General features: G+C 38.8%; 1 protein-coding gene across 3 annotated transcripts in view; it reads left to right on the top strand.

Annotated features, from left to right (window-relative positions):
- The window catches only part of NUP205 (nucleoporin 205), an 84,981-nt gene that overhangs the window by 27,555 nt on the left and 34,181 nt on the right, over window positions 1-23,245 (top strand). For all 3 annotated transcript variants that reach the window (XM_032304199.1, XM_032304201.1, XM_032304200.1), the window contains 16 exons: window positions 1,818-2,000; window positions 3,385-3,435; window positions 4,033-4,242; window positions 6,861-6,960; window positions 7,389-7,526; window positions 8,649-8,838; window positions 9,967-10,087; window positions 12,035-12,116; window positions 12,380-12,544; window positions 12,847-12,971; window positions 16,807-16,921; window positions 19,229-19,378; window positions 19,956-20,027; window positions 20,399-20,556; window positions 21,281-21,361; window positions 22,561-22,752. In XM_032304199.1, the coding sequence (XP_032160090.1) occupies window positions 1,818-2,000; window positions 3,385-3,435; window positions 4,033-4,242; window positions 6,861-6,960; window positions 7,389-7,526; window positions 8,649-8,838; window positions 9,967-10,087; window positions 12,035-12,116; window positions 12,380-12,544; window positions 12,847-12,971; window positions 16,807-16,921; window positions 19,229-19,378; window positions 19,956-20,027; window positions 20,399-20,556; window positions 21,281-21,361; window positions 22,561-22,752 (2,133 nt within the window). The remainder of the gene's footprint in view (window positions 1-1,817; window positions 2,001-3,384; window positions 3,436-4,032; window positions 4,243-6,860; window positions 6,961-7,388; window positions 7,527-8,648; window positions 8,839-9,966; window positions 10,088-12,034; window positions 12,117-12,379; window positions 12,545-12,846; window positions 12,972-16,806; window positions 16,922-19,228; window positions 19,379-19,955; window positions 20,028-20,398; window positions 20,557-21,280; window positions 21,362-22,560; window positions 22,753-23,245) is intronic.

Raw genomic sequence — 23,245 nt, 5'->3', positions numbered from 1 at the left:
TAATAGCATATGCCTAGAAGAAAATAGAAGGGCAAATAAGAATCAGTTGTAGATGCACATCCTTTTAGAAAGTTCCTAGCATAGGTTTGGATGTGTGTGTGTTGGTGTTATGTATACATAAAGAATATATTTTTTTATTTGTTATTTTTAAAATTTATTTTAAAATTTATTTTTTTATTATAGAGCATGTGCAGGGGACGTAAGAGGGACAAACGGAGAGACTCAGGCAGGCTCCATGCCAAGTGCAGAGCCCAAAGTGGGGCTCAGTCTCTTGACTCTGAGATCAAGAGTTGGATTCTTAACCGACTGAGACATCCAGGAACCCCAAGAATATTTTTAGCTAAAAAGAAATATTTTTTACTAAGAAAGAAAGAAAAAAAGAAAGAAACCTAAGAGAAGTTATTTACTGAATCCTCTTTTAGTCTCTCCTTACACCAAACCATCTCACCCACCACTATCAAATTAGTCTTTATAAGAAAACACAAGCTTCAGGGGCGCCTGGGTGGCTCAGTGGGTTAAGCCTGTGCCTTCAGCTCAGGTCATGATCTCAGTCCTGGGATCGAGCCCCACATCAGGCTCTCTGCTCAGCAGGGAGCCTGCTTCCCCCTCTCTCTCTGTCTGCCTCTCTGCCTACTTGTGATCTCTGTGTGTCAAATAAATAAATAAAATCTTTAAAAAAAAAAAAAGAAAGGGACGCCTGGGTGACTCAGTTGGTTGGATGACTGCCTTCGGCTCAGGTCATGATCCTGGAGTCCGGGATCGAGTCCTGCATCGGACTCCCAGCTCCATGGGGAGTCTGCTTCTCTCCCTGACCTTCTCCTCGTTCATGCTCTCTCTCACTGTCTCTCTCTCAAGTAAATAAATAAAATCTTTAAAAAGAAAAAAAAAAGAAAACACAAGCTTCATTACATAATCTTTCTACTCAGAAACCTCTTCTACTTGTTCTGTTATTTCCTAGAACAAAATTGCTTAGTGAGACATTCTGTCTTGAGGACAGGAATAGTGACTTCTAACTTTTTGGCTTTTCTAGTAATGCTTGTTATTAAACATTAAAACATAAAGTTAGGGGGTGCTTAGGTGACTCAGTCGGTTAAACGTCTGCCTTCTGCACAGGTCATGATCCCATGGTCTTGGGATTGAGCCCCATATAGGGGTTCCTGGTCATCAGTGAGCCTGTTTCTCCCTTTGCTGCTCCCTCTACTTGTGCACGTTCCCTCTCTCTCTGTCAAATAAATAAAATATTAAGCAAAACAAAACAAAAAACCCCCATAAAGTTAGTAGTTATTACTTGTTGAATTAAAATGGAATGGTATTGGCATGCCTGGGTGGCTTAGTCAGCTAAGCATCCAACTTTTATCTCAGGGTTGTGAGTTCAGGCCCTGCATTGGGCTCTATGCTGTGTGTAGAGTCTACTGAAAAACGAAAGTGATATATTTTACCATATATATCTTCATTTTTTTTTTCTCAAAAAACTAAAAGGTATTCATTCGTATATTATAGTAAAAAACAGTCTACATTGTTTAAGAAAAGATTGAAAATGCTTAGGTAAGATTTATGTGACCCTCATATGGATTATTTTCCAAACTTAGAGCTCTGAAAGTAATTCTGAAATGCTGTTTCTCCTCCCTTCTTTACACTGACTGAGCTGTAATCTGATTTGATCCCTCAAGCATCAGCCATAGGCTTATCTTTGTTTTAATATGTATTAAGCCCTTGAATACTCAGTATAAGTGCTAGCAATTTAGATGATTCCTGGTCATTTTTCTTAGGTTTTGAAGATGGGAAAGTCTCTCTCATCTTTTGTGTTTGATCCCCAGAGTGAAAATGCTCGTCTGGCACTCTGTGAACATCCTCAGTGGACCCCGGTTGTGGTGATTCTGGGACTCCTGCAATGCAGTATTCCCCCTGTTCTCAAAGCAGAGCTGCTGAAGACCCTTGCAGCTTTTGGAAAATCCCCTGAAATTGCTGCTTCCCTCTGGCAGTCGTTGGAATACACTCAGGTAGTATTATCAGCTCTCTGATGTAATAGTTTGGAAAGTGAGGCTCGATAATATGGTAGAAGCAGGGGCATCCAATTTGCAGCTTCCCAGTTAGTTATGGTTTGAGTACCGAGCATAGCATCAGAAATTAACAGGCTTAGGTTTTTCTCTTAGATCAGCTGACAGCTTCAGTAGGTTACTGGAGATGGGTTCTTCTCCTAAGACTTTGTTTTTCAGTGTCTGTGTGATATTAATAAATGGACAGAATTCCTCAACTCTCTCTTTAAGACCAGGCTGATAAAAGTCTTCAGATATTATTTGTACTCATTAAATGTGGGGAATACCTGTTTTTCTTTTCTGTTGCTTCCTTCCCTGTCCTCCTATCCCATACCAGAAGAACGAAGTATCTCTGTTAACACTTATTTCTTTAGATATAAGGCCTATTGGAATTGTTTTGTGAAGATATAGTTATTCTATATATATACACACACACACTAAGATTAAAAAGGAGAGTAAGGATGTGCTTTACAGAAATACCTCTGTGAAAATAGTTAGGTGGAATATGTGTTTGTCTAAAAAACAATAAAGCATATAGGTGTCTGTGATTCTAACACTATTTTGAAGGAGTAAAATATTCTAGTTATTTTCTAACGTGTGTCCTGAAGATGTAATGCTACTTTATAAGAGCAAAATGAAGGGAGCTGGTGTGTGCTGAGAGGCTGAATCACTTTGGATTTAGTATTAATACTTCATTTTTTTTCATTTGTGAATATATCATACTTAGTGTTCTGAGTGCTTAGTGCTGCTTTATACCGAAAATGAAATATGATTAGGTTTAGACATTTTAGATACCCTTAGAGCAAGACTTGTTTTTAAAGGATCCTACCTGATAGTATATTTTCAGCTTGTAAGAGAGGTAAGTAACATAAAATTAAGTGAAATTAATTATACCATTTATTGCTTATGTCCCTAGCAAGGTCAGGTCAGAACATCTTAACTCAGAACTTTTGCCCACACAAGAAACCTTTTCAAACCTGTTCTTAACAAATTTAATTATTAGTTTTCTGGTTCTAATTGTAGGGCTGGTCTTGAGCATTGGTGAGATTTCGTCCCATAAATCCTCTTAAGATGATTCCTAGAATATCTCCGAGGAAATTCTGTCATACTTCTTATGTGCTCTTAGAAACTACCAGTTTTCTGAAGCCCAGATAATCAGAGGTTCTACCTGAATCCCACATGATTGCTAATGAAAGTGCCATCAGAAACTTTTCAATTGTGCTTTCTGATCAGCATAAGATATACGCATGTGGTGTGGGAGGAATAGGACTATTATATTGCAGAGCCACTATTTTTCATTGAGGAGTGGGGGGGAGTGTTCCTAACATCTGTTTCTTAATATTTTAAGATTCTGCAGACCGTGAGGGTTCCAAGCCAGAGGCAAGCTATTGGTATTGAGGTAAAGTTTTCCTTTTTGTTTAAATGTTCTCTATTCATACAGTCACATGATGAAAATTAACAAAATTGTTCCTACCCTGTTAGGTTCCTATAATTTTCAAACTTAATATATTTCATTTGAAATGTCCGGTCCATGTTGAAATAGAGATGAAATTTTTCGTGAGAGGAACCAAAATACTTCAGATTTCAGAGTTGGGAAAGGATGTTACATGGCAGCCATCCAAGCTGAAAGTTTGCTTTAAATTCAATTTAATTAGGTTACTTGAGTCAACCTGAAATGAGAATTTACTTGTTTTAGTTTTTTGTCTTCTCTCTGTCTACACTCGCCCTCTCTTTTTCATAAAGAAACATGTAAGATTTCTATTTTTAATTCGCAGTTGGGAACAGTATGTGGGAATTTAAAATTCTCCCATCTGATTGATCTAGATTTATATACTACTTTGTGTCTTTTCCTCTAAGTGAAAAATGGTGATATGCGTTAGGTTTCTTTTGCTGTGATGATGATAAGCTCAATATTAATGAGTCAATATCTGCAAATGTTTTGTACTTTATAGCTGATTGTTTTATATTACTAAATGTCTTTATTTTTCATTGGTAGGTTGAACTAAATGAAATAGAATCCCGGTGTGAAGAATACCCATTGACTCGGGCTTTTTGCCAGCTTATTAGTACCCTGGTGGAGAGCTCATTTCCTTCTAATTTGGGTGCTGGCCTGCGGCCCCCTGGCTTTGACCCTTATTTGCAGTTTCTTAGAGATTCTGTGTTTCTCCGATTCCGCACAAGAGCTTACCGGAGAGCTGCTGAAAAGGTAATGTTCAGAGAAAATGTTTTTTGTCCTTACTCATTTATTGCTGCTTTTTCTTTTATGAAAGGTATAAGGTGCTATAGATTCATATTAGCTTTTGCCAGTCAGTAAAATTCATAATCTTTAATACTGTGTCGTCCATGATCTGATTAGTTTATATGCATTTAAAAAAATCCCCCAAGGGACGCCTGGGTGGCTCAGTTGGTTGGACGACTGCCTTCGGCTCAGGTCATGATCCCGGAGTCTTGGGATCGAGTCCCACATCGGGCTCCCAGCTCCATGGGGAGTCTGCTTCTCCCTCTGACCTTCTCCTCGCTCATGCTCTCTCTCTGTCTCTCTCTCAAATAAATTAAAAAAAAAAAAAAATCTGGGCATTAAAACCAAAGCACTGACTTTAGTGATGAGTAGTTTAGTTGATATGAATTCGTAGTCATTCAGATCCTTCTCTGAACAAATTTGGGCCAAAATTGAACCAAAAATGTCATACCATTGTCCGTTGGAAACACATTGTCCTTTTTTGGGATGATTTTGTTTAGGAATTAAAATAAATTAACCCTAACTTGCACACCAATTTCTATAGATTTAGTAGTGCTTTTGGGTTGTGAAGTCTTGGCTTAGTGGGAAGGCGTATTATGGTCTGTCAGGTATGTTTGTGATGGAGGCTCAGGGAGCATTGACGTTAACATACATATTTGCTCTGGTTGCAGCACACTCAGAACTGAACGTATATATATTTCATCTTATGTAATTCTAATATTACCCTGAGGCAGGTACTATTAATATTCCCATTTTACAGATGGAGGCTTAGCAAGGTTAAGGAACTTGCCTAAGGTCTAGGACCAGGATTTGAACCTAGGACTATGATTCCAGATTCAAGCTTATAACCTCTAAGCTATATAAGAGACCCTTCCAGGTTCTGATGTAATTCACTTAGTCTATAAATACTGTTTATCACCTCACAGAATACACTTGAATATATCTTGTAGGGACATTTCTGCTTTATTTGTATAATTTTCTTGTTTTTTAACCTGTTGGGTTTATTTGTTATTGTATGAGGATTATAAAATTTTTATGCTAATTTGGGAAGTTAGGAAAATAGAGAACAATATAAGAAGTAATATTATCCGTAATCCTGTTGCCAAAGGAAGATAACTTTTTCCTATACATATATATTTTAATTGAAATAATTAGTTTAGTTTGCATCTCTTTTTGGCTACTAAATACGGTATCATGAGCACTTCTTCATGCCGTCAAAGATTCTTTGAAAATAGTCTAATGACTGCACGAGCCTTACATGTTTTTAGCATGATTCATGTATTCATTCCCCTTTCACTGGACAGTTTGTTTCTAGTATTTAGTCTCAAGTACCGGAAATTCATTTTTTGTCAGTTGCTTTATAATTTTTCCTTCTCACATAGTAAAAATAAACACTGAGAGGGGTTTACATTTAAGTCCTCAAATTATCTCAGCAACCAAATAATGGATGCTAAGAATGGCTGTCTCTTCGACAAGATGTTCTGATACATTTTTGCACTAGGCTTAGGTAGCTTATTTGCCTTTTCTTAAAAAGTCATTATGACCTTAAGTGTTTAGAGCTTCAGTCAGCCACGTTCTTTCCAGGTTACTGTTTTTCATTCACGCGTATGGACATTTCCAGTCCTACACTTTTCCCAAGCTACCATTGATTGTGTTTCTGGCCCAGCATACTTAACGCTCAGACTTTTGTTCCTCAACTTCGTGAATTTTTTGCATTTGAAAGTCTTCTTCAGGTTGAACTTCTTTTATTTTAGAACACTAGCTTCTCACAAAAACAGCTTTAGATCTCAATCTAAATAGCATAGATTATTGTATATTTCTCAATCCTAAAATCCATTATTATGTGGTGATAAGCCTTTTTTATTTAAATAAATGATCTTGAAATTTTTGGAAAATATAGCTAAGTGGATAATTTTTAAATAATAATTAAAAAAAAAATCACTGTATAGTCCCAATTCCCAAACTCCGTCTTGATAAAATTATATGCAGTGGAAATGGTTTTAAAATGATAATATGGTTTTAAAATGATAATATCAAAAAACACCCTATCTATATTTAGCAAACTCCGCTTTCATAAATTCTATATGATGGATTTTTTTAAAATAAAGTTTTAATTTTACTGTCTATACTGTTGTGTATATTTTTTCTTTGGCATAAATATTTTTCCTTGTTACACGGCTTTAAAAAACATTTTTTAACAGAAAGGTGTTAATGGGGTCATTAGGGGGCAAGCCCAGCAGTGACTGAGTCCTCTTCACTTTTTTGGCTAGGGCTGTAAGGTAGAATACTGGTCTGGGAATAGAAGTCCAGGCCTTGTATTTCCAGTACCTTTGCTACCAAGTTTTATGGTTTTGGGGAAGTTACTCATGCTCTGAGCTTCATTTGTTTCCTCTGTGAAATAAGGGTGATTAGATGATGTCTCAGAACCTTTACAGCTGGGATTTTTAGAGAAAATAGGAAGTATTTGACACGTCAGAGAAGGGGCTTCTTCATGTTCTGGAGAAAAGTGGGAGGAATGGAAAACCTAGCAAGGCTATCACCTTGGACTGTTTTATTGTTACTGTCACGTTTATTTCTTTCTGTAGTGGGAAGTTGCTGAGGTTGTTTTGGAGGTGTTTTATAAATTGCTCAGAGATTATGAGCCTCAATTGGAAGATTTTGTAGACCAGTTTGTGGAATTACAAGGTAATTTAATTCTGTCACTTTCCAATAAGCTGTCAGCTATTTGTAAAGCTATTTGTAATTTATAAATTATAAGATACAAATTATTTCTGAGTTTGTGAAGTAGGTTAGAATGTAATCTTTTTTGTTACATTACGTTAGTTATTTTCATTGTTCTGAGCAAGAGAAAATAAAGTAAAATTTTGCTGAATGAAAGACAACACTGCCTTACAGATTCTTGGATAGTTAACATGTTATAGGTAACTAACTGCTCTGAGCAAAATATCCCTTTTGGAAATTATAGCTGTATATAGTTTGTGTCCTTGTCTCTATATTGAACCTTGCCCGTTTAGATGCCATTTAATTTACAAGTTTCATACATTTCATATAAACCAAGGGTCTGACAAAAATACTAACTGTTCGTCTTTTGGATTGTGTTGCGTTCTATTTAGGAGAAGAAATCATAGCCTACAAGCCACCAGGATTTAGTCTCATGTATCATCTTCTGAATGAGTCACCAATGTTGGAGCTTGCCCTTAGTTTACTGGAAGAAGGTGTTAAGCAGCTGGATACCTATGCCCCTTTCCCTGGTATGTGCCTGAATGTCTTAATGTCATGAAAACAGTTCTCATATTTTTATTTTTTTGTAAGCGGAGGGTTTGAAAGAGATGATTTCTGAAGTTCCTTTTCACTGTGAGATTCTTCATAGGTGTTTCCAGTGAGTCATGCAATGAAAGCATATTAAAAGTGAAAGTACAGTAATACAGAGACTCTCACTATCACTGTGTCTCATTGCATGGTTTTTTTAATCAGTAGTTATAATCATGTTTCTTTCACTTTAATATCTGTAACATGCCTAAATATAAATCTAATGTACTTTTTGTTTTCTTGTCCATATAGTTTTTGTAAAGGTACTTAATTGGTGGTTCATAGTGTTCAGTAAGTTTTATTCAAAATCATTACTGCTGCTAATTATCATGATTTATTGAGTGCTTAATATTCATTTGGTGCTTTTAAAAGCACATTTAACACATTTAATCTGTACAAAAGCCCTCTTATTATTAGATACTGTTATTTCCGGTTTGCAAATAAGGAAATTGATGCAACAAAGTGGTTTTGTATCTTTCCACAGTAAGTTGTGGCTCTGATTTGAACCTAGGCAGTTTGGCTCCAGAGTCCATGTATTTTAAATTTGAATGGTGGGATTGCAGATGATCCTGTTCAAATTCTGTTTATTTATTTACACATTTTCTGCAGTGAGTATGTATTACTCTAATCAGTTTCTCAGTCTTGGTGCCATTGACATCTTGGGCCATGAAATTCTTTGTTGTGGGGACTGTCCTGTGCACTGTAGGCCTCTAACTACTAGATGCCTGTAGAGCTTTCCCAGTTGTGACAACGAAAAGTATCTCTAGGTCTTGCTGCGTGTCCCCTTGGGCCTAAATCACCCCCCAGTTTCAGAACCATTTCTCCAAATAATTAAGGAAGAGCTAAGGGAAAGTGACTGAGAAGCCACTGCATACGGGGATTCTTAAGTTAACCGTAATTACCGTGAATTGGCATGGGTGAGTAGTTTTATGAAGTTGCTGCTGCAAGTGAACATTTGAGGGCTTTTTAAGTCCAGAACTTGTCCCTTAGCTTGTTTTCCTAAGAACTGTGCATTTCTAAGGTTCATGTAGAACTTTCTAACTTCAGTTTGTGTTTTTTTGTAGGGAAGAAACACTTGGAGAAGGCAGTACAGCATTGCCTTGCACTTCTCAATCTGACTCTGCAAAAGGAAAATCTCTTTATGGATCTTCTAAGAGAGAGTCAGCTGGCTCTAATCGTCTCTCCTTTAGAACAGCTGTTACAGGGAATCAATCCCAGAACTAAGAAGGCCGATAATGTGGTGAATATTGCCAGGTAAGTTACAATTGTAGGTAGAAAAAAGATGAAATAAATCACGTGGGCATTCTGTCTTTGATTTCCAAAACTGGTAAGCTCCTTCATTCATTACTTGGTGGGTGGGGGGCTCATTTTGTTCTTGCTTTCTTTAGTCCTTCTTATTTTAATTACTCTGACCTTTATGGTTTCTTTTTTTCTTTCTAATGGGTTCCACATCCTAAGCATTTCTGAGTATAAAATGACATTATCTTAATATTGTTTGTCTCCTTGAGGGGAACCCTCTCACACTGTTGGTGGGAATACAAACTGATGCAGCCACTCTGGGAAACAGTATGGAGCTTCCTCAAAAAGTTAAAAAATAGAGCTACCCTATGACCCAGCAATTGAACTAGTAGGTATTTATTCAAAGGATACAAATACAATGACTCGAAGGGGCACATGCACCCCAATCTTTATAATTGCATTGTCCATAATAGCTGAACAGTAGAAGGGCTGAAACAAAACAGATAAGTGTAGGGGAAGGGAAGGAAAAATAAAACAAGATGAAAATGAAGAGGGAGGCAAACCACGAGAGATGCTCAACTCCAGGAAACAATATAATATTACATATTATGTTATATATACTATATATCACTATAAATATATAGTTTTTTTCCTTTAGGGAAGCTGGAAGTTTGGCGGTTAGGAGCTAGGAAGAAAACTTCTCACTTATACATCCTAGCTTCCAGTGGTTTTCTTGGCAGTGTTTGTTGTTCTGTGACTTGTAGAGGCATCACCCTGATTGCTGTCTTCAGCTTCACATGGTGTTCTCCCTGTGTGTGTGTCTGTTTTGAATCCCCCCCTAATTTTAATAAGCCATCATTGGACTAGGGCTGCATGTAGTCTGTAATGACTTCACCTTAACTTGATTGACTATGTCTGCAAAGACCCTGTTTCCAAATAAGGTCACTGTGGGTTTGGATATCGTGATTGAATTTTGGAGGAATGCCATTCAACCCACAACAGACTGCATCTAGTTAGAACGGAAACCTTTATCTCATTTACCCAGGAGTGCTCTATGCCCCGGTTCTACATGTTCCTTGTTGAGAGGTGAGAAAAGCCAAAAGTTTCGTCACGTTGTTCCTCAAATGTTTTTTTGCTTTAAAGATACCTGTATCATGGCAATACTAATCCGGAATTGGCTTTTGAAAGTGCCAAGATCCTCTGCTGTATCTCTTGCAACTCCAATATTCAGATAAAATTGGTTGGAGATTTCACACATGACCAGGTAACTGCTTTTGTTGTTGTTACTTCTTTTGGTACATTCTGAGTGCATATGGAAGTCACAGTGTCTGTGGAGGACTCTTACTCGTGTTTATGAAAAAATTCTTTGAGAGTAAGTGTATGTGTATATGATGGTGAAAACCTATCCGTGTCCTGGGCTGTGATTTGTGTTTGAAGAGTGTACCATCCACAGTGACGCTGCAGACGCTGTGGTGTGTGCCTGGCAGGCGGAGTGGGACTCTTGCTCCTCTGAGTACATTAAGGGGATAAGGTTTCTGGTGTAGCTTCTGCTTGTGTTTGCATCCATTGTTTCGCTCTGTCGGTCACTCTGACTGTAGTCTGAGCTTGTGCAGTTGTGAATGTGTCTCACTATTGAGTTGTCTACTGTTGTGGTTTTCTGGTAACTTCCATTTGTGTCACTTCATCTGATATTGCACTTTAGACAGTTTTCAGATGCTATTCTGTTAAACTGATTTATAATCTCTTTCTGTCCTGGATAACTCGTTTCTATGCTGAATAGCTACCTTTGGGGAATTTGCTGCTTTTTTCCCCTCTTTATAAGCATTTGTCCCCTTGTATCTTCACATTAGAAAGCACTACTTTAGCTAGTTGAATTTTGTTGTGTACTCCTTGGTAGCTGAATTTTGTTATGTACAGTTTTTTTTTTTTTTTAAAGATTTTATTTATTTATTTGACAGAACGAGATCACAAGTAGGCAGAGAGGCAGCAGAGAGAGAGAGGAGGAAGCAGGCTCCCCGCCAAATGGAGAGCCTGATGCGGGACTTGATCCCAGGACCCTGAGATCATGACCTGAGCCAAAGGCAGAGGCTTAACCCACGGAGCCACCCAGGCGCCCTGTACAGTGTTTTAAAAGAGGGACTCTTGGGGTGACAGAGTGGCTCAGTTGGTTGGGTGTCTGAGTGTTCGTTTCGGGTCATGATTTCACAGTCCTGAGATCAAGCCCCATGTCAGACTCTGTGCTCAGTGGGGAGATTCTCTTTCTCCTTCTCCCTCTGTCCCTCCGCTGCTCATGCACTCTCTCTTTTTCTCTCAAATAAATAAAATTGTTAAAAAACAAAACTGAGACTCCTCGGGCCTTTTGGATGGGACAGATATTCATTTTGTATCACTCTTCCTCATACTGCAAGACTCTTAGCATCCCTGGTCCCCTGCCACTGTCTGTCAGTAATAATCTCTAGTTGTGACAACTCAGAATGCCCCCATATATTTCGAAGTGCCATCTGGAGTGGCAGTGCCACCCAGGTTGAGAACCACTGTCTGATCTAGCTTTTGGATAAGGTTCTTGAAAACTACATGATAGGGAGGATTGTATTGTTGTCAGAATCCTCCTTTGTTGGGCTAATAATCAGTGTATAACCCACATACTGAACTAAAGTTCCATTAATCAATTGTAACAAACCCCACAAAAACTATATGAGAGGAGATGTGGAAAGTGAGGGTTCTTAGCTCATTCATATACATTTGAGTATGAATTATTATTACCAATTTTAATATCCTGCTCGAGTCCTCGAGGAGACTGGGTAATGTCTAATCTCTCAGCCCAGCCCAGAAACAAATTCTAAAGAGAGAAGGTGAGAATTTTATTTTGTATTTTAGTTAAGATCTCATAGTCTTGGGTATACAATGAGGAGGTCATCAGATGGCAATTTAATGTTATTTTTTTAAACTGGTTTGATATTTTGGGAAAGGAAATTAGGGAAGCGAGTTTTGAAACCAATAAAAAATATTTGTTTCTTTGTTTCTATAGAGAGCTAACTTATGGCAATTTAAGGAATTGCATTTCCTATTAAAAGTGAAATTGAAACCTAAATACTTTAGAGATTTGCCTTTTTTCTTTATAAACAAGTGTCTATAAAGAAATGTATCATAGTTTCTCTGATATTTAAGAAGTTTATAATTTGTCTTTTAAAAAATCTTTATATGACCCCAGGGTGTAAGTCAGAAGCTGATGGCTGGATTTGTGGAGTGTTTGGATAGCGAAGACACAGAAGAATTTGTACGTCTAGAAGAGGGTATGTCTTCTACTAACATGTATTGTTTTTTCACTCTGTATAAATAATATAAAGAAAACTGTTAACTGTCTGTTGGTGATAAAAGAGAAGTTTGAGAATTTGCTAGCACAAACATGTAAGGCTTTAAACAAATCTGCATTCTAATGGCTGATGAAGTGAACTTAAAGAGAACATGGAGGTTTGGAATACAAGCTTTATATATTTAAACTTATCTTGACCTTTTTATTGTTTTGTAACTTTGTGTCATGACTTTCCACATTAAGGATCAGAACTTGAAAAGAAATTAGCTGGAATCCGTCATGAAACAAGAATCCACATCTTGAATCTTCTCATCACCTCTCTGGAACGTAACCCCCCCAACCTTGCTCTCTACCTTCTGGGCTTTGAACTGAAGAAACCTGTCAGTACTACAAACCTGCAAGATCCAGGTATAGCCAGAGGACACGTAGACATTGATTTCTGTTCATCTTTATGTAGCTAAGTGGTCATTCGTTGAATTCTGGGCTCATGGGATAATTCACTGGCAGTGAGAGGTCAGATGGTAGATAAGTCTTTAGAACTTAGATCTAAGTCAACAAATTAAGCCATGGAGAATTTAATTTTCTACGGCATTATTTGAAAGTGTGTTTACAGTGGAGCATATATTTGTGGAGTTTATTATTTATAAAAGGATTTTTAGGCTTTTAATGCAAAAATCTGAAAAGCTGAGTTTCTTCTTGGTTTCTCGTAGGAGTGTTGGGTTGCCCTCGGACGTGCCTTCACGCCATTTTAAACATCTTGGAGAAGGGAACTGAAGGGAGAACAGGCCCAGTGGCAGTGAGAGAATCTCCTCAGCTCGCCGAACTGTGTTACCAGGTATACAGAAGGCTGTATTTAATAGCAATTAGTAGGAGAGATTTAAGAAATGCTTGAATATATCACAGATCTGGAAGTATAACAGTAAGACTTGAGTTGTGAGTTTGGCTTGTCTTTCATTTATAGATAAAATCCGTGGAGCACAAACCCCAAGAACCTATAGATGTATAGATCTTACGTGTTGCTCCCTTGAGAAATGAGGGAAATTAGATTTTCGAGATGGATTTTGACCCGGTAGTGTAGAAAGTATCCAGTGGTGCTGTTTCAAATTGTTTCTTTTTGGTGAAGACAGTAGTGGATTTGGGTCAGAAGACCTCTGATTCTCATCTCTGTCCCTTAACGAGCTACATCAGCTTGGGCGTGGCACGGAACTTGTCTGTGTGTGTCTGTGTGTGCGGTGGGCTACTGTGGGACTTAGCTGAGAATGTAGGACTGTGGGTGAAAGCGCTGTTTAAGAACCGCGTGATTCCAGCACTGGAACCAAACGTAAGGTGGTGGAAAGTCACATTAGTGCCAAGTTGAAACTGTCCTGAGAGCTTCTGTTTTGCCTTTGTTCACTTACGATTATTTCTCATCTTACTCATTTTGTGTTTGAAAAACTAGGCTCTTTAAGGTGTGACTCATTTCTTAATTTCAGTAGCACCCTTGATTCACGTTTTCAGAGTAAGAAAGGCATTGTTGGCTTCTAGTGACCTGGAGATTTTTCTTCATTATGCTCCCATTTTTCTTTTTGTAGTTCTTTACAATTTTCTTCTGTCCTCTAGCTGTCCAAACAGCCCTTCACTGTGAGTCCTGTGAGGAAGACCTGTAAGCTTGGTCTCCCTCAGAATCAAAATGGGGGAATGAACTTGATGTGCATTTTAGCAGTGCTCTAGAATTCGACATATATATGTAGAAGTAGTTGATAAGCTCGATCTAAAGGAGTTAGGCTAAAGGCTAAAGGAGGCTAGAGGAGTTAGGCAGGTGAAGTAAGTGAACAGAGCCAGATTTAAGACAGAGGTGGGGAGAGGGCAGTGGGGGAAAGTCTGACAGACCGGAAAGCAGAAGCGCTGCTACTCCGCTCCGCTGATTTTCACCACATCAGAGTGCGGGCCCTGGTTCGCCCAGATGCTCTGGTTTGTATCCACCGTCCTGACCAACGAAAACGTGTCTATCCCAGCGGTCTGCCAGCTTCTTACAGCTGCTCTGTGACTTCACTACTCAAACTGGGGTCCAGCCTCATCAGCCGGCCCCCCTCAGGAGCTTGTTAGTGCCGAAGCTCGGGTCCCGCTCCAGACTGCTGAGTCAGAATCTGCACTGAACCAAGGAGCACTGCTCCATTTTTAATGGAAGATGCTTCCTTCCCCCATAGGTTTATACTTTATCCTGCTTCCCTTGTAGCAAAGGGAAGAGTTTGGACCTTCCTGATATCTGCGTCATCTAGCAGTACAAGGCCTTCTGGATGAAGAAGTTGAGACTGGGCCTGTTCCTTTGTGCTCCCTCTGAGGATGGAGATTTTTCCTGCCTCGTCTTGGGAACTGGGGAGGTTATTGGGCACACACTTGTAGAATGGCTTGTAGTGTTTCGGGAACTCACTTGCCGTGTCCTTCCTCCGACAGTGTGACCTCTCCCACATCTTTGAGCATCTGTTCTTGTATCTTCTCAGTAGAGAAGATCTTGTATCTTCCCTGCTGAGCAGCGAGCCTGATGCAGGGTCTCAATCCCAGAACCCTGAGATCATCTTCTCAAGGGGCCACATAATATGGATAACTGATTTTGTTTTGTTTGGAGAAGTTCAGTATTAGCTTCTCAAATGCTTATTTGTTTATAGAGTACCAAAAATAACATCACAGCTATCTGGAAGACCAGTGTACATCTGCAACCGCACAATTTAAGTTTTACCTTGTGTTATTTTTAGTTTTTTTCCTTGTGTAGACATGGTTTGTGTAGTTCTTTCTGCTGACAGCTTCCTGCACTGCTGCAGTGTAAATTACCTGTAGATTTTTGCCAGGTTCTTTGCTCTAGCCAACACCTTCAGAACTTTTTGTATTTCTCTCTTTTTATTTTTAAGATTTTATTTATGTATTTGACAGAGAGACAGAGTGAGAGAGGGAACACAAGCAGGGGGAGTGAGAGAGGAAGAAGCAGGCTTCCTGCTGACCAGGGAGCCCAGTGTGGGCTCGATCCTAGGACCCTGGGATCAGGACCTGAACTGAAGGTAGATGCTTGACTGAGCCATGCAGGTGTCCCTGTTCTTCTGTATTTTTCTTTTTATTTATTTATTTATTTGTTTTTAGAATTATTTATTTATTTTTTTTAAAAAGATTTTATTTATTTATTTGACAGACAGAGATCACAAGTAGGCAGAGAGGCAGGCAGAGAGAGAGGAGGAAGCAGGCTGCCTGCTGAGCAGAGAGCCCGATGTGAGGCTCGATCCCAGGACCCTGAGATCATGACCTGAGCCGAAGGCAGAGGCTTAACCCACTGAGCCACCCAGGTGCCCCCTCTTCTGTATTTTTCTTAAGAATATAAGGACAGACATGGATTTATAGTTGATTGTCATTACTGGTTTTATAAATACACAATGAACACCGAATTGGCGAATATTGAGTCATTGCTCCTAGGGAAAACTTAGTGTTAAGCCTGTAAGCCTTGGATTCCGGCAACCGATAATTCAATAACCTGGTTATATGTGTTTCTGTTAAGAGACACTTTGCTTAATACATATCATTGATTCGTTAGCATTGAATTCAAGGCGAGTAGCACTACAGCTCATGCCTGAATGAAGCTTACCTAACACCTGTATTTTCTCTGTAAGGCACGTCCTAGCCTCCTTGTACTTAGGAACACTTACTTCAGCCCTATGCTTGGGGGCTATTTTATTTTATTTTTAATTTTTTTAAAGATTTTATTTATTTATTTGACAGAGAGAGATCACAAGTAGGCAGAGAGGCAGGCAGAGAGAGAGAGAGGAGGAAACAGGCTCCCTGCTGAGCAGAGAGCCCGATGCGGGACTCGATCCCAGGACCTGAGCTGAAGGCAGCGGCTTAACCCACTGAGCCACCCAGGTGCCGCTTGGTGGCTATTTTAAATAGCGAAATCACAAAATATGAAAAACAGGCACAAAATAGGAAAAGCAGATCACATACAATATATACAAAGAACAGCTGTTACAACATTAAAGCTGAAATCAGGACAAGAGCATTGCCTTCTTCAGCCTCAGCTGAGACGGTGCAAGGTGTTATTTAATCTGCATCTTCTTTCTATTTTTTTTTTTTTAAATTGCTTCAATTCTGGTAAATTTTTTATCTTCCCGAGAGTCAGATAAATTAAGTACAGTTATTAGAAGTTTCTTCGAGTATTTTGCTATTAATAATTGAAGGGGTGCCTGGGTGGCTCAGTGGTTTAAGCCTCTGCCTTTGGCTCAGGTCGTGGTCTCAGGGTCCTGGGATCAAGCCCCACATCGGGCCCTCTGCTCGGCGAGGAGCCTGCTTCCCCTTCTCTCTCTGCCTGCTGCTCTGCCTACTTGTGATCTCTCTCTCTCTTTCAAATAAATAAATAAAAATCTTTTAAAAATAATAACTAAAATACTAAACTTAACTCTGTGTATTAACAAACATACTTAGGCTGACTCCAAGATTAGCTCTGTAGTGATGTCATCAGCACTCTCAGTTATATTCCAGTACGTTGTCTTGCGTGAGCTTCCCTACAGCTGCTTGTACCTGAGCATGTTTTATGTGTATTTATCTATTTTGCTTGAGTTACCAATGGGTGTTAGTTTCTGGTTCACTTTTTACCTTAAAATTTTGAACACACAGAAAATGACCTGGGGCTTTGCGCATCTCTAACCCTTCAGGTGATCTATCAGTTGTGCGCCTGCTCGGACACTTCCGGTCCCACCATGAGGTACTTGAGAACCAGCCAGGACTTTTTATTTTCTCAGTTGCAACATTTACCTTTCTCTAACAAAGGTAGGACATTATTTTCCCATACCATTAATATCTATTTGTCAAGCCCGTGTTGCCTGGTTTTATTTGTACAGTGTTGGTGGTGGGGGGTAGCAGTTACAGTATTTGTGGAATTCAGCTTTCATTTTGTTACTTTGCTTCTTTGTTACTTTGGATTGCTTCTGTAATTGTTCTCGAGAAGCCTCATGTTCTAGCTGCTGGCATAAAATTATTTAAAAATAGCTTGCCAGGGATAGAATTTATCCTTGTTCTACCAAATAAAAATTTTTAATTTTGTTGAAGAGATAAGAAAGTACTTATATAAGATGATTCTGGAAATTCAGATTTTTCTGAGTGAAGGTGTTTAATTGCAATCTATTGTTTTACTTTTATTTCTTGTGTATATATTGAAACCAATTCAGGTCTTAACATGAGAAATGGAAAACTCAGTACGGTGGAAAACCATAGGGGAGTTTATTGATGGGGCCAACACAATCCCAGGCTACCTGTGTTTTATAGGATTCTACTTTATATAATTTTCTTTTTGATCATTTTGTAACAATTTTCTTAATTCATATTATATCTAGATAGTGTAGTATGTGGAGTTTTTTTTTTTAAGATTATTTAGTATCATCTTTATGTTTTGGGAAATACAAGCTCACAGATTGCATAATAAATTCTTATTACTAGGAATTATCAGCTACTAATCTACTTTTTAGAGTGATGGTTTGAGAGGCCCTGGGGAATTATCTAATAGCAAAATATTTTTCACTTCATTTTCTTATTAAGCATGTCTTATTTTTAGTCCTGAGATTTTGTTTATATAACAAGCTTTTTAAGAAGCCCTCTTTTCTATCTAATTAGGAAGAAAAGTTAATGTCTTATCTATTACTGTATCTGTCTTTTTAAAAGAGAATCTAGTTTTGCCTGTTGGCAGTAGAGCTGATGGCAGTAGTAGTATTTGGTGTATTTTAAAGATTTTATTTATTTATTTGAGGGAGAGAAAGAGAGATCACAAGTAGGCAGAGAGGCAGGCAGAGAGAGGGGGAAGCAGGCTCCCTGCTGAGCAGAGAGCCTGATGGCGAGGCTGGATCCCAGGACCTTAGATCATAACCTGAGCTGAAGGCAGAGGCTTAACCCACTGAGCCACCCAGGCGCCCCTGGTGTATTTTATATTTATACTTTTAGAAATTAAGACTTTAGATCAGGCATATTAAGAATATTGGATTCAAAAGGTTTAAGTGATTCCCAATCCTAATTATATAGTTTGATTTTTGTTCTTGTTTCTGGAAAGGTTTTAGTATGCCCAGAGTAGGGAGGGGCTTGGTCATTCTTGATAGCAGCTTTCCTCGTGGCTGGCAGGACATTGCGAAATTTTTCTCATCTTCTTGGTGTCAAGAAAAAGCCCCCCCCACCTTTTTCTTGATGAACTTGAGAGCCCCTTGCTCTTGGAGACCTTGAGTGGCTCCACAGCATATCTTGGATAGTGTCTGCATGAACTTGGTGTTCTTGATGAGGTGCCTGTCATGGCTGGGCCTCAGCTTTCTCATGTTCTTGGTCACCCTATGGCCCCTATTGAGGTCCACAGCCATAGGATGGCTCAGGGTCATGGCTGTAGCTCTTGAGTCACTGCTATGGTGTAAAGATGAATGCTAATTCTGTGTTAAATCACGTGGCCTTGATTATCTCAAGAGATATAAAATTATGAGTTATATATTTGTTTTAGAAAATAAAAGTCAGGGGCGCCTGGGTGGCTCAGTGGGTTAAAGCCTCTGCTTTCGGCTCAGGTCATGATCCCAGGGTCCTGGGATCGAGCCCCGCATCGGGCTCCCTGCTCCACAGAGGAGCCTGCTTTCCTTCCTCTCTCTCTGCCTGCCTCTCTGCCTACTTGTGATCTTTGTCTGTCAAATAAATTAAAAAAAAAAAAGAAAAAAAGAAAATAAAAGTCAAACTGTATGTTAGGGATTTTTTTTTTATAAGTTATATATTTGAGAATTAATTTTTTTCAAGTATGAAGTTCCATATTAATGTCCAAATAGGACAGACTTATAATTCTGTAGATCTCTGTAAAGTTCTGGTAATAGAAGCTTGATTATCTTGTATTCTTCATTTGCTTTGGCTTATCTTTTATAGACATATACTTGTTTATTTTTTCTCTCTTAGCATCTGTTTTTGCTTTTTTAATTTCCTTAGAGTGATAAATTATTATGATGGCAGGTTTCAGAAGTTACTGACTGTGTTACGTCGAAACATACCTGATGAGTTACAGAATTTAGGTCTGTTACGATCCTGTGTTACTACTCTGAAACCAAATCTCTATGTAACTTGCAGAGTATGAAATGTCTATGCTGAACCAGATGTCATGGCTAATGAAAACTGCCTCCATAGAACTAAGGGTAACTTCTCTGAATCGTCAACGGTCACATACCCAGAGGCTCCTGCACCTCTTACTGGATGACATGCCCGTGAAACCGTACTCAGGTCAGCGTGTATGCGTTGGCATTTGTTTTATTGTGCTGCTGACTGGTCTGTGTGAATGTGAGCACAACAGTCTTGTGCTTAGCATGTAATTGTAGACCAAATAAGTTCTTCTGTCTTTAGAATTTTCTTCCTTAAAACACAGAATTTTTAAGTCATCCCATAATTGTCATTTTATTATTGTTTGAAGCATCCACTTTCTGCTATATTTATATCCACAAATATTCAGTGGAGTGTGTCATACTGAGCCAGCATGACCCATGATATTTTAATGTGTCTTATGCATGCAAATTAAGCATAAGCTTTTCTAATCATCTCACTGGCATGATTGGGTCCTGCCTCTTTGGGAGTTCTGATTATCCTCTTTACAATTGTGAAGTGGATCTCCTAGGAACGGAAAGAATTAGATGAATGTTGTTGGTAAGTTCTCATCATCTCTGCATTTCAATTATCCCTTTGCAGAGGACTCTTTGACCTAGCAGCAGTGACCTAGAAAAGAAATACTTTGTTTGTTATTTCCAAATAAATGTTACAAGTGTGTTGTTCTTTTCCTAATCTGCTATTATTGATGCTCTAACAGATGGTGAAGGAGGAATAGAAGATGAAAATAGGTCTGTCTCTGGGTTCCTTCACTTTGACACTGCTACAAAAGGTAAAGCCCTTTGAATCTGTAACGACTTTATAGGTATATATTAAATTGCTTAAAAATTTAGAAGGTAATTATTACTCCTGTATCTGCAAATTCTGAACTGGTATAGAAGAGTGGATTATTTGCCACAGAAAAGTGGAAAGGATTATTTGCCATTCAGAAATAATTTTTTTAAAACTAGGATGAATGAATGGAAAAAATGTTCTTGTAAATGGGTATATTAGAAATAAAGTCAAATTTAGATTTCAACCCAGTCTTCTGTTGCTGGACTTGCTTGAACATAGCACAGCCTTTGTGCGTGAGCTGAGTACAATGGTTTGCTCTTCTCCTGATGGTCCCAAGTAAAACTGAACTACTTTTTATTTTTTTTCTAGTACGTCGAAAAATTTTAAGTATTCTTGACTCGATTGACTTCAGTCAGGAGATCCCTGAGCCTTTGCAGTTAGATTTCTTTGATCGGGCCCAGATCGAACAAGTTATTGCTAACTGTGAACACAAGAATTTACGGGGACAGACAGTCTGCAATGTCAAGGTGAGGATTAGTCTGAAGTGTGTGCAGTATCAAGTGCTTCTGACTTTGAGTCATCGGAGAAAAATAGAGCTATACAGTTGTTTTCTGATAAGGATTTTGGTTCATTGGGCTGTGGTTTTCATTTTTCAAATAGCTGGGAAATGAAACTGAATAAGCCACACTAACTTTACCTCTTTTTTTTCTTTTTTTTTAAAGATTTTATTTATTTATTTGACAGAGATCACAAGTAGACAGAGATGCAGGCAGAGGGAGAGGGAGGGGAGAAGCAGCTCCCCACTGAGCGGAGAGTCCAATGCGGGGCTTGATCCCAGGACCCTGAGATCACGACCTGAGCTGAAGGCAGAGGCTTAACCCACTGAGTCACCCAGGCGCCCCCTAACTTGACCTCTTCAAAAGGTTTCCCATCACCTTCCTGAGAGCAGTCACGCTGCCCAGCTATGGAATGGTTTTAGCTATTTAATTCTCTACCAGGTGAATGGTAATGGCCTCACTAGTAGGAAGAAGATATCCAAGGGCATTTGCACGAACTGATCTGCTACAGAGGCTCTTTGGTAGCACTTAGTAATGTAAGGGATATCTAAAGTTTGTAACTAGAAACTAGACAGTGCCACTTGAAGATGGTATCCCAAACTTTTCCCTCTAGGGCTGTTTATAGTAATTGCTAGAGGTATTGTTCTGTCAGTGTCTGCAGTGGTCTGATTTTTCTCTTTTCTCAATTCTATAGCTTCTCCATAGGGTTCTGGTAGCGGAAGTAAATGCCCTTCAGGGTATGGCAGCCATAGGCCAGCGACCTCTGCTAATGGAGGTAAGCCCTGTTGAGTATTTGTTAGTTTTAACCTTTTTTAACGACTTAATTGCCAGTTTGAAAACAAACCAGTAAATTGACTTGTAGTTGATTAATAAGTAAACTATTTAAAATTAAACATTCATGGAATCTTTCATTTTGACTTTAAAACTTTGATACTGTAAACCGAAGTTAACATCTGGATGCCAGAGGGAATAACATCTTTTTCTGCTATACTAGTAAAGGATTTGCAGCCTGTCCATATTGCATATTAGACTTCCCTTGCTCTCTGTCATTTAGGGAAGAGAAAGTCATTTGTCATCACAGGTGGGGAGGAATGGGTAAGAGGTCAGGTGGGAAGAATCATGTATATGGACACACTACTGGCTAGGCCAAAGCAAGAGGCAAAGAAATAAAAGATGTGTCAGGGAAACAAGCCCTTGACCTTGAGTTATAGGCAACTCTGGTGCTCCACAGTAAGTGTAAGTAGATAATACAAAGAGAAGATGGAGTTAAAAAGCTCATTTCTACCCATACTGCCTCAGCTTATTGACGTGCACATGGAAGGTTTCCAAAGTATACTTTAAGTGTATTCAGAGGAACAGACAGAGTTAAAAATAGGGCTCCACTGGGACTCAGCCTAGCTCAGCTGGAGGAGTGTGCAACTTGGTCTCAGGGTCATGAAGTTTGGGCCCCACGTTGGGTTTAGAGATTACTAAAAAAGATAAATGAACTGAGGGTTGCTGGAGGGTAGAGGGGAGGAGGGATGGGGTAACTGCGTGATGGACATTAAGGAGGATATGGGTTGTAATGAGCCCTGGGTATCACATAAGGCTGATGAATCACAGAACTGTACCTATGAAACCAGTAATACACTGTATGTGAATTAATTGAATTTAAATTATAAAAATATTTAAAATAAAATAATTTAAAAAAGATAAATAAATTTTATTTTTTTAAAAGACTTTATTTATTTGAGAAACATCCTCAAGCATGAGTGGGGGCGAGGCAGAGGGAAAGGAAGAAGGAGAAGCAGACTCCCCTCCGCGTGAGGACTTTGACGTGGGGCCTGATCCCAGGACCCCAAGATCATGACCTGAGCTGAAAGCCACCCAATAAGAAAAAAAAAAAAGAAAAGAAAGAAAAGAAAAAAGGACTCTGTTGGTTAAAATATCATTTGCCCATGCAGTAACCTTGTGATTCAATTTCTGTGGCTTTAGGAAATCAGCACTATACTTCAGTATGTGGTAGGAAGAAACAAATTGCTGCAGTGTCTTCATGCAAAGCGGCATGTATTAGAGTCATGGAGGCAGCTGGTAGAAATTATACTGACAGCTTGTCCCCAGGACCTCATTCAGGCAGAGGATCGACAACTGATTATTCGTGATATTTTACAAGACGTGCATGACAAGGTAACATACTTCCTAAATTGCTTCCTAAACTTTCTTACTTCATAATTACTTCCTATATTGCTGAACAAATATTTGTACACCATCTAAACACAGTTTGCCACCATCTTTTTCTGCCCCCTTTTCTATTAGGAATAAATAGAGTTGCACACTGCCATTGTTAAAACTTCCCTTGAAAAAAGCTTCTGTACAGTAGTGGCTCTCAACCCAAGTGTGTATCAGAATTATCTAGGGAGCTTTTTAAAGATACACAGGGATAGATCCCACCCCGGACATACTGGATGGGTCACTGGTTGTGAGGCCGTTTACATGAATGTGCATTAAAAAACCTAAGGAATGTTGATAGGAATCCCTTCTGGTTAGGAACACGTGTTTACCAGCTTCATGTTTCAATTTCTTTCTATATTTTAGTTTTTGTTTTCTTTGAACAGTGCCATTCCATTCTTACATTCTTACGGTAGTTGAAAAGCTAAATGCATGTAAAGCCTGCTAATGA

The sequence above is a fragment of the Mustela erminea genome, chromosome 11, assembly GCF_009829155.1.
Source record: "Mustela erminea isolate mMusErm1 chromosome 11, mMusErm1.Pri, whole genome shotgun sequence".
Taxonomy (NCBI): domain Eukaryota; kingdom Metazoa; phylum Chordata; class Mammalia; order Carnivora; family Mustelidae; genus Mustela; species Mustela erminea.
Note: the sequence above shows the minus strand (reverse complement) of the source record. Positions and strands in the feature narration are given on the sequence as shown.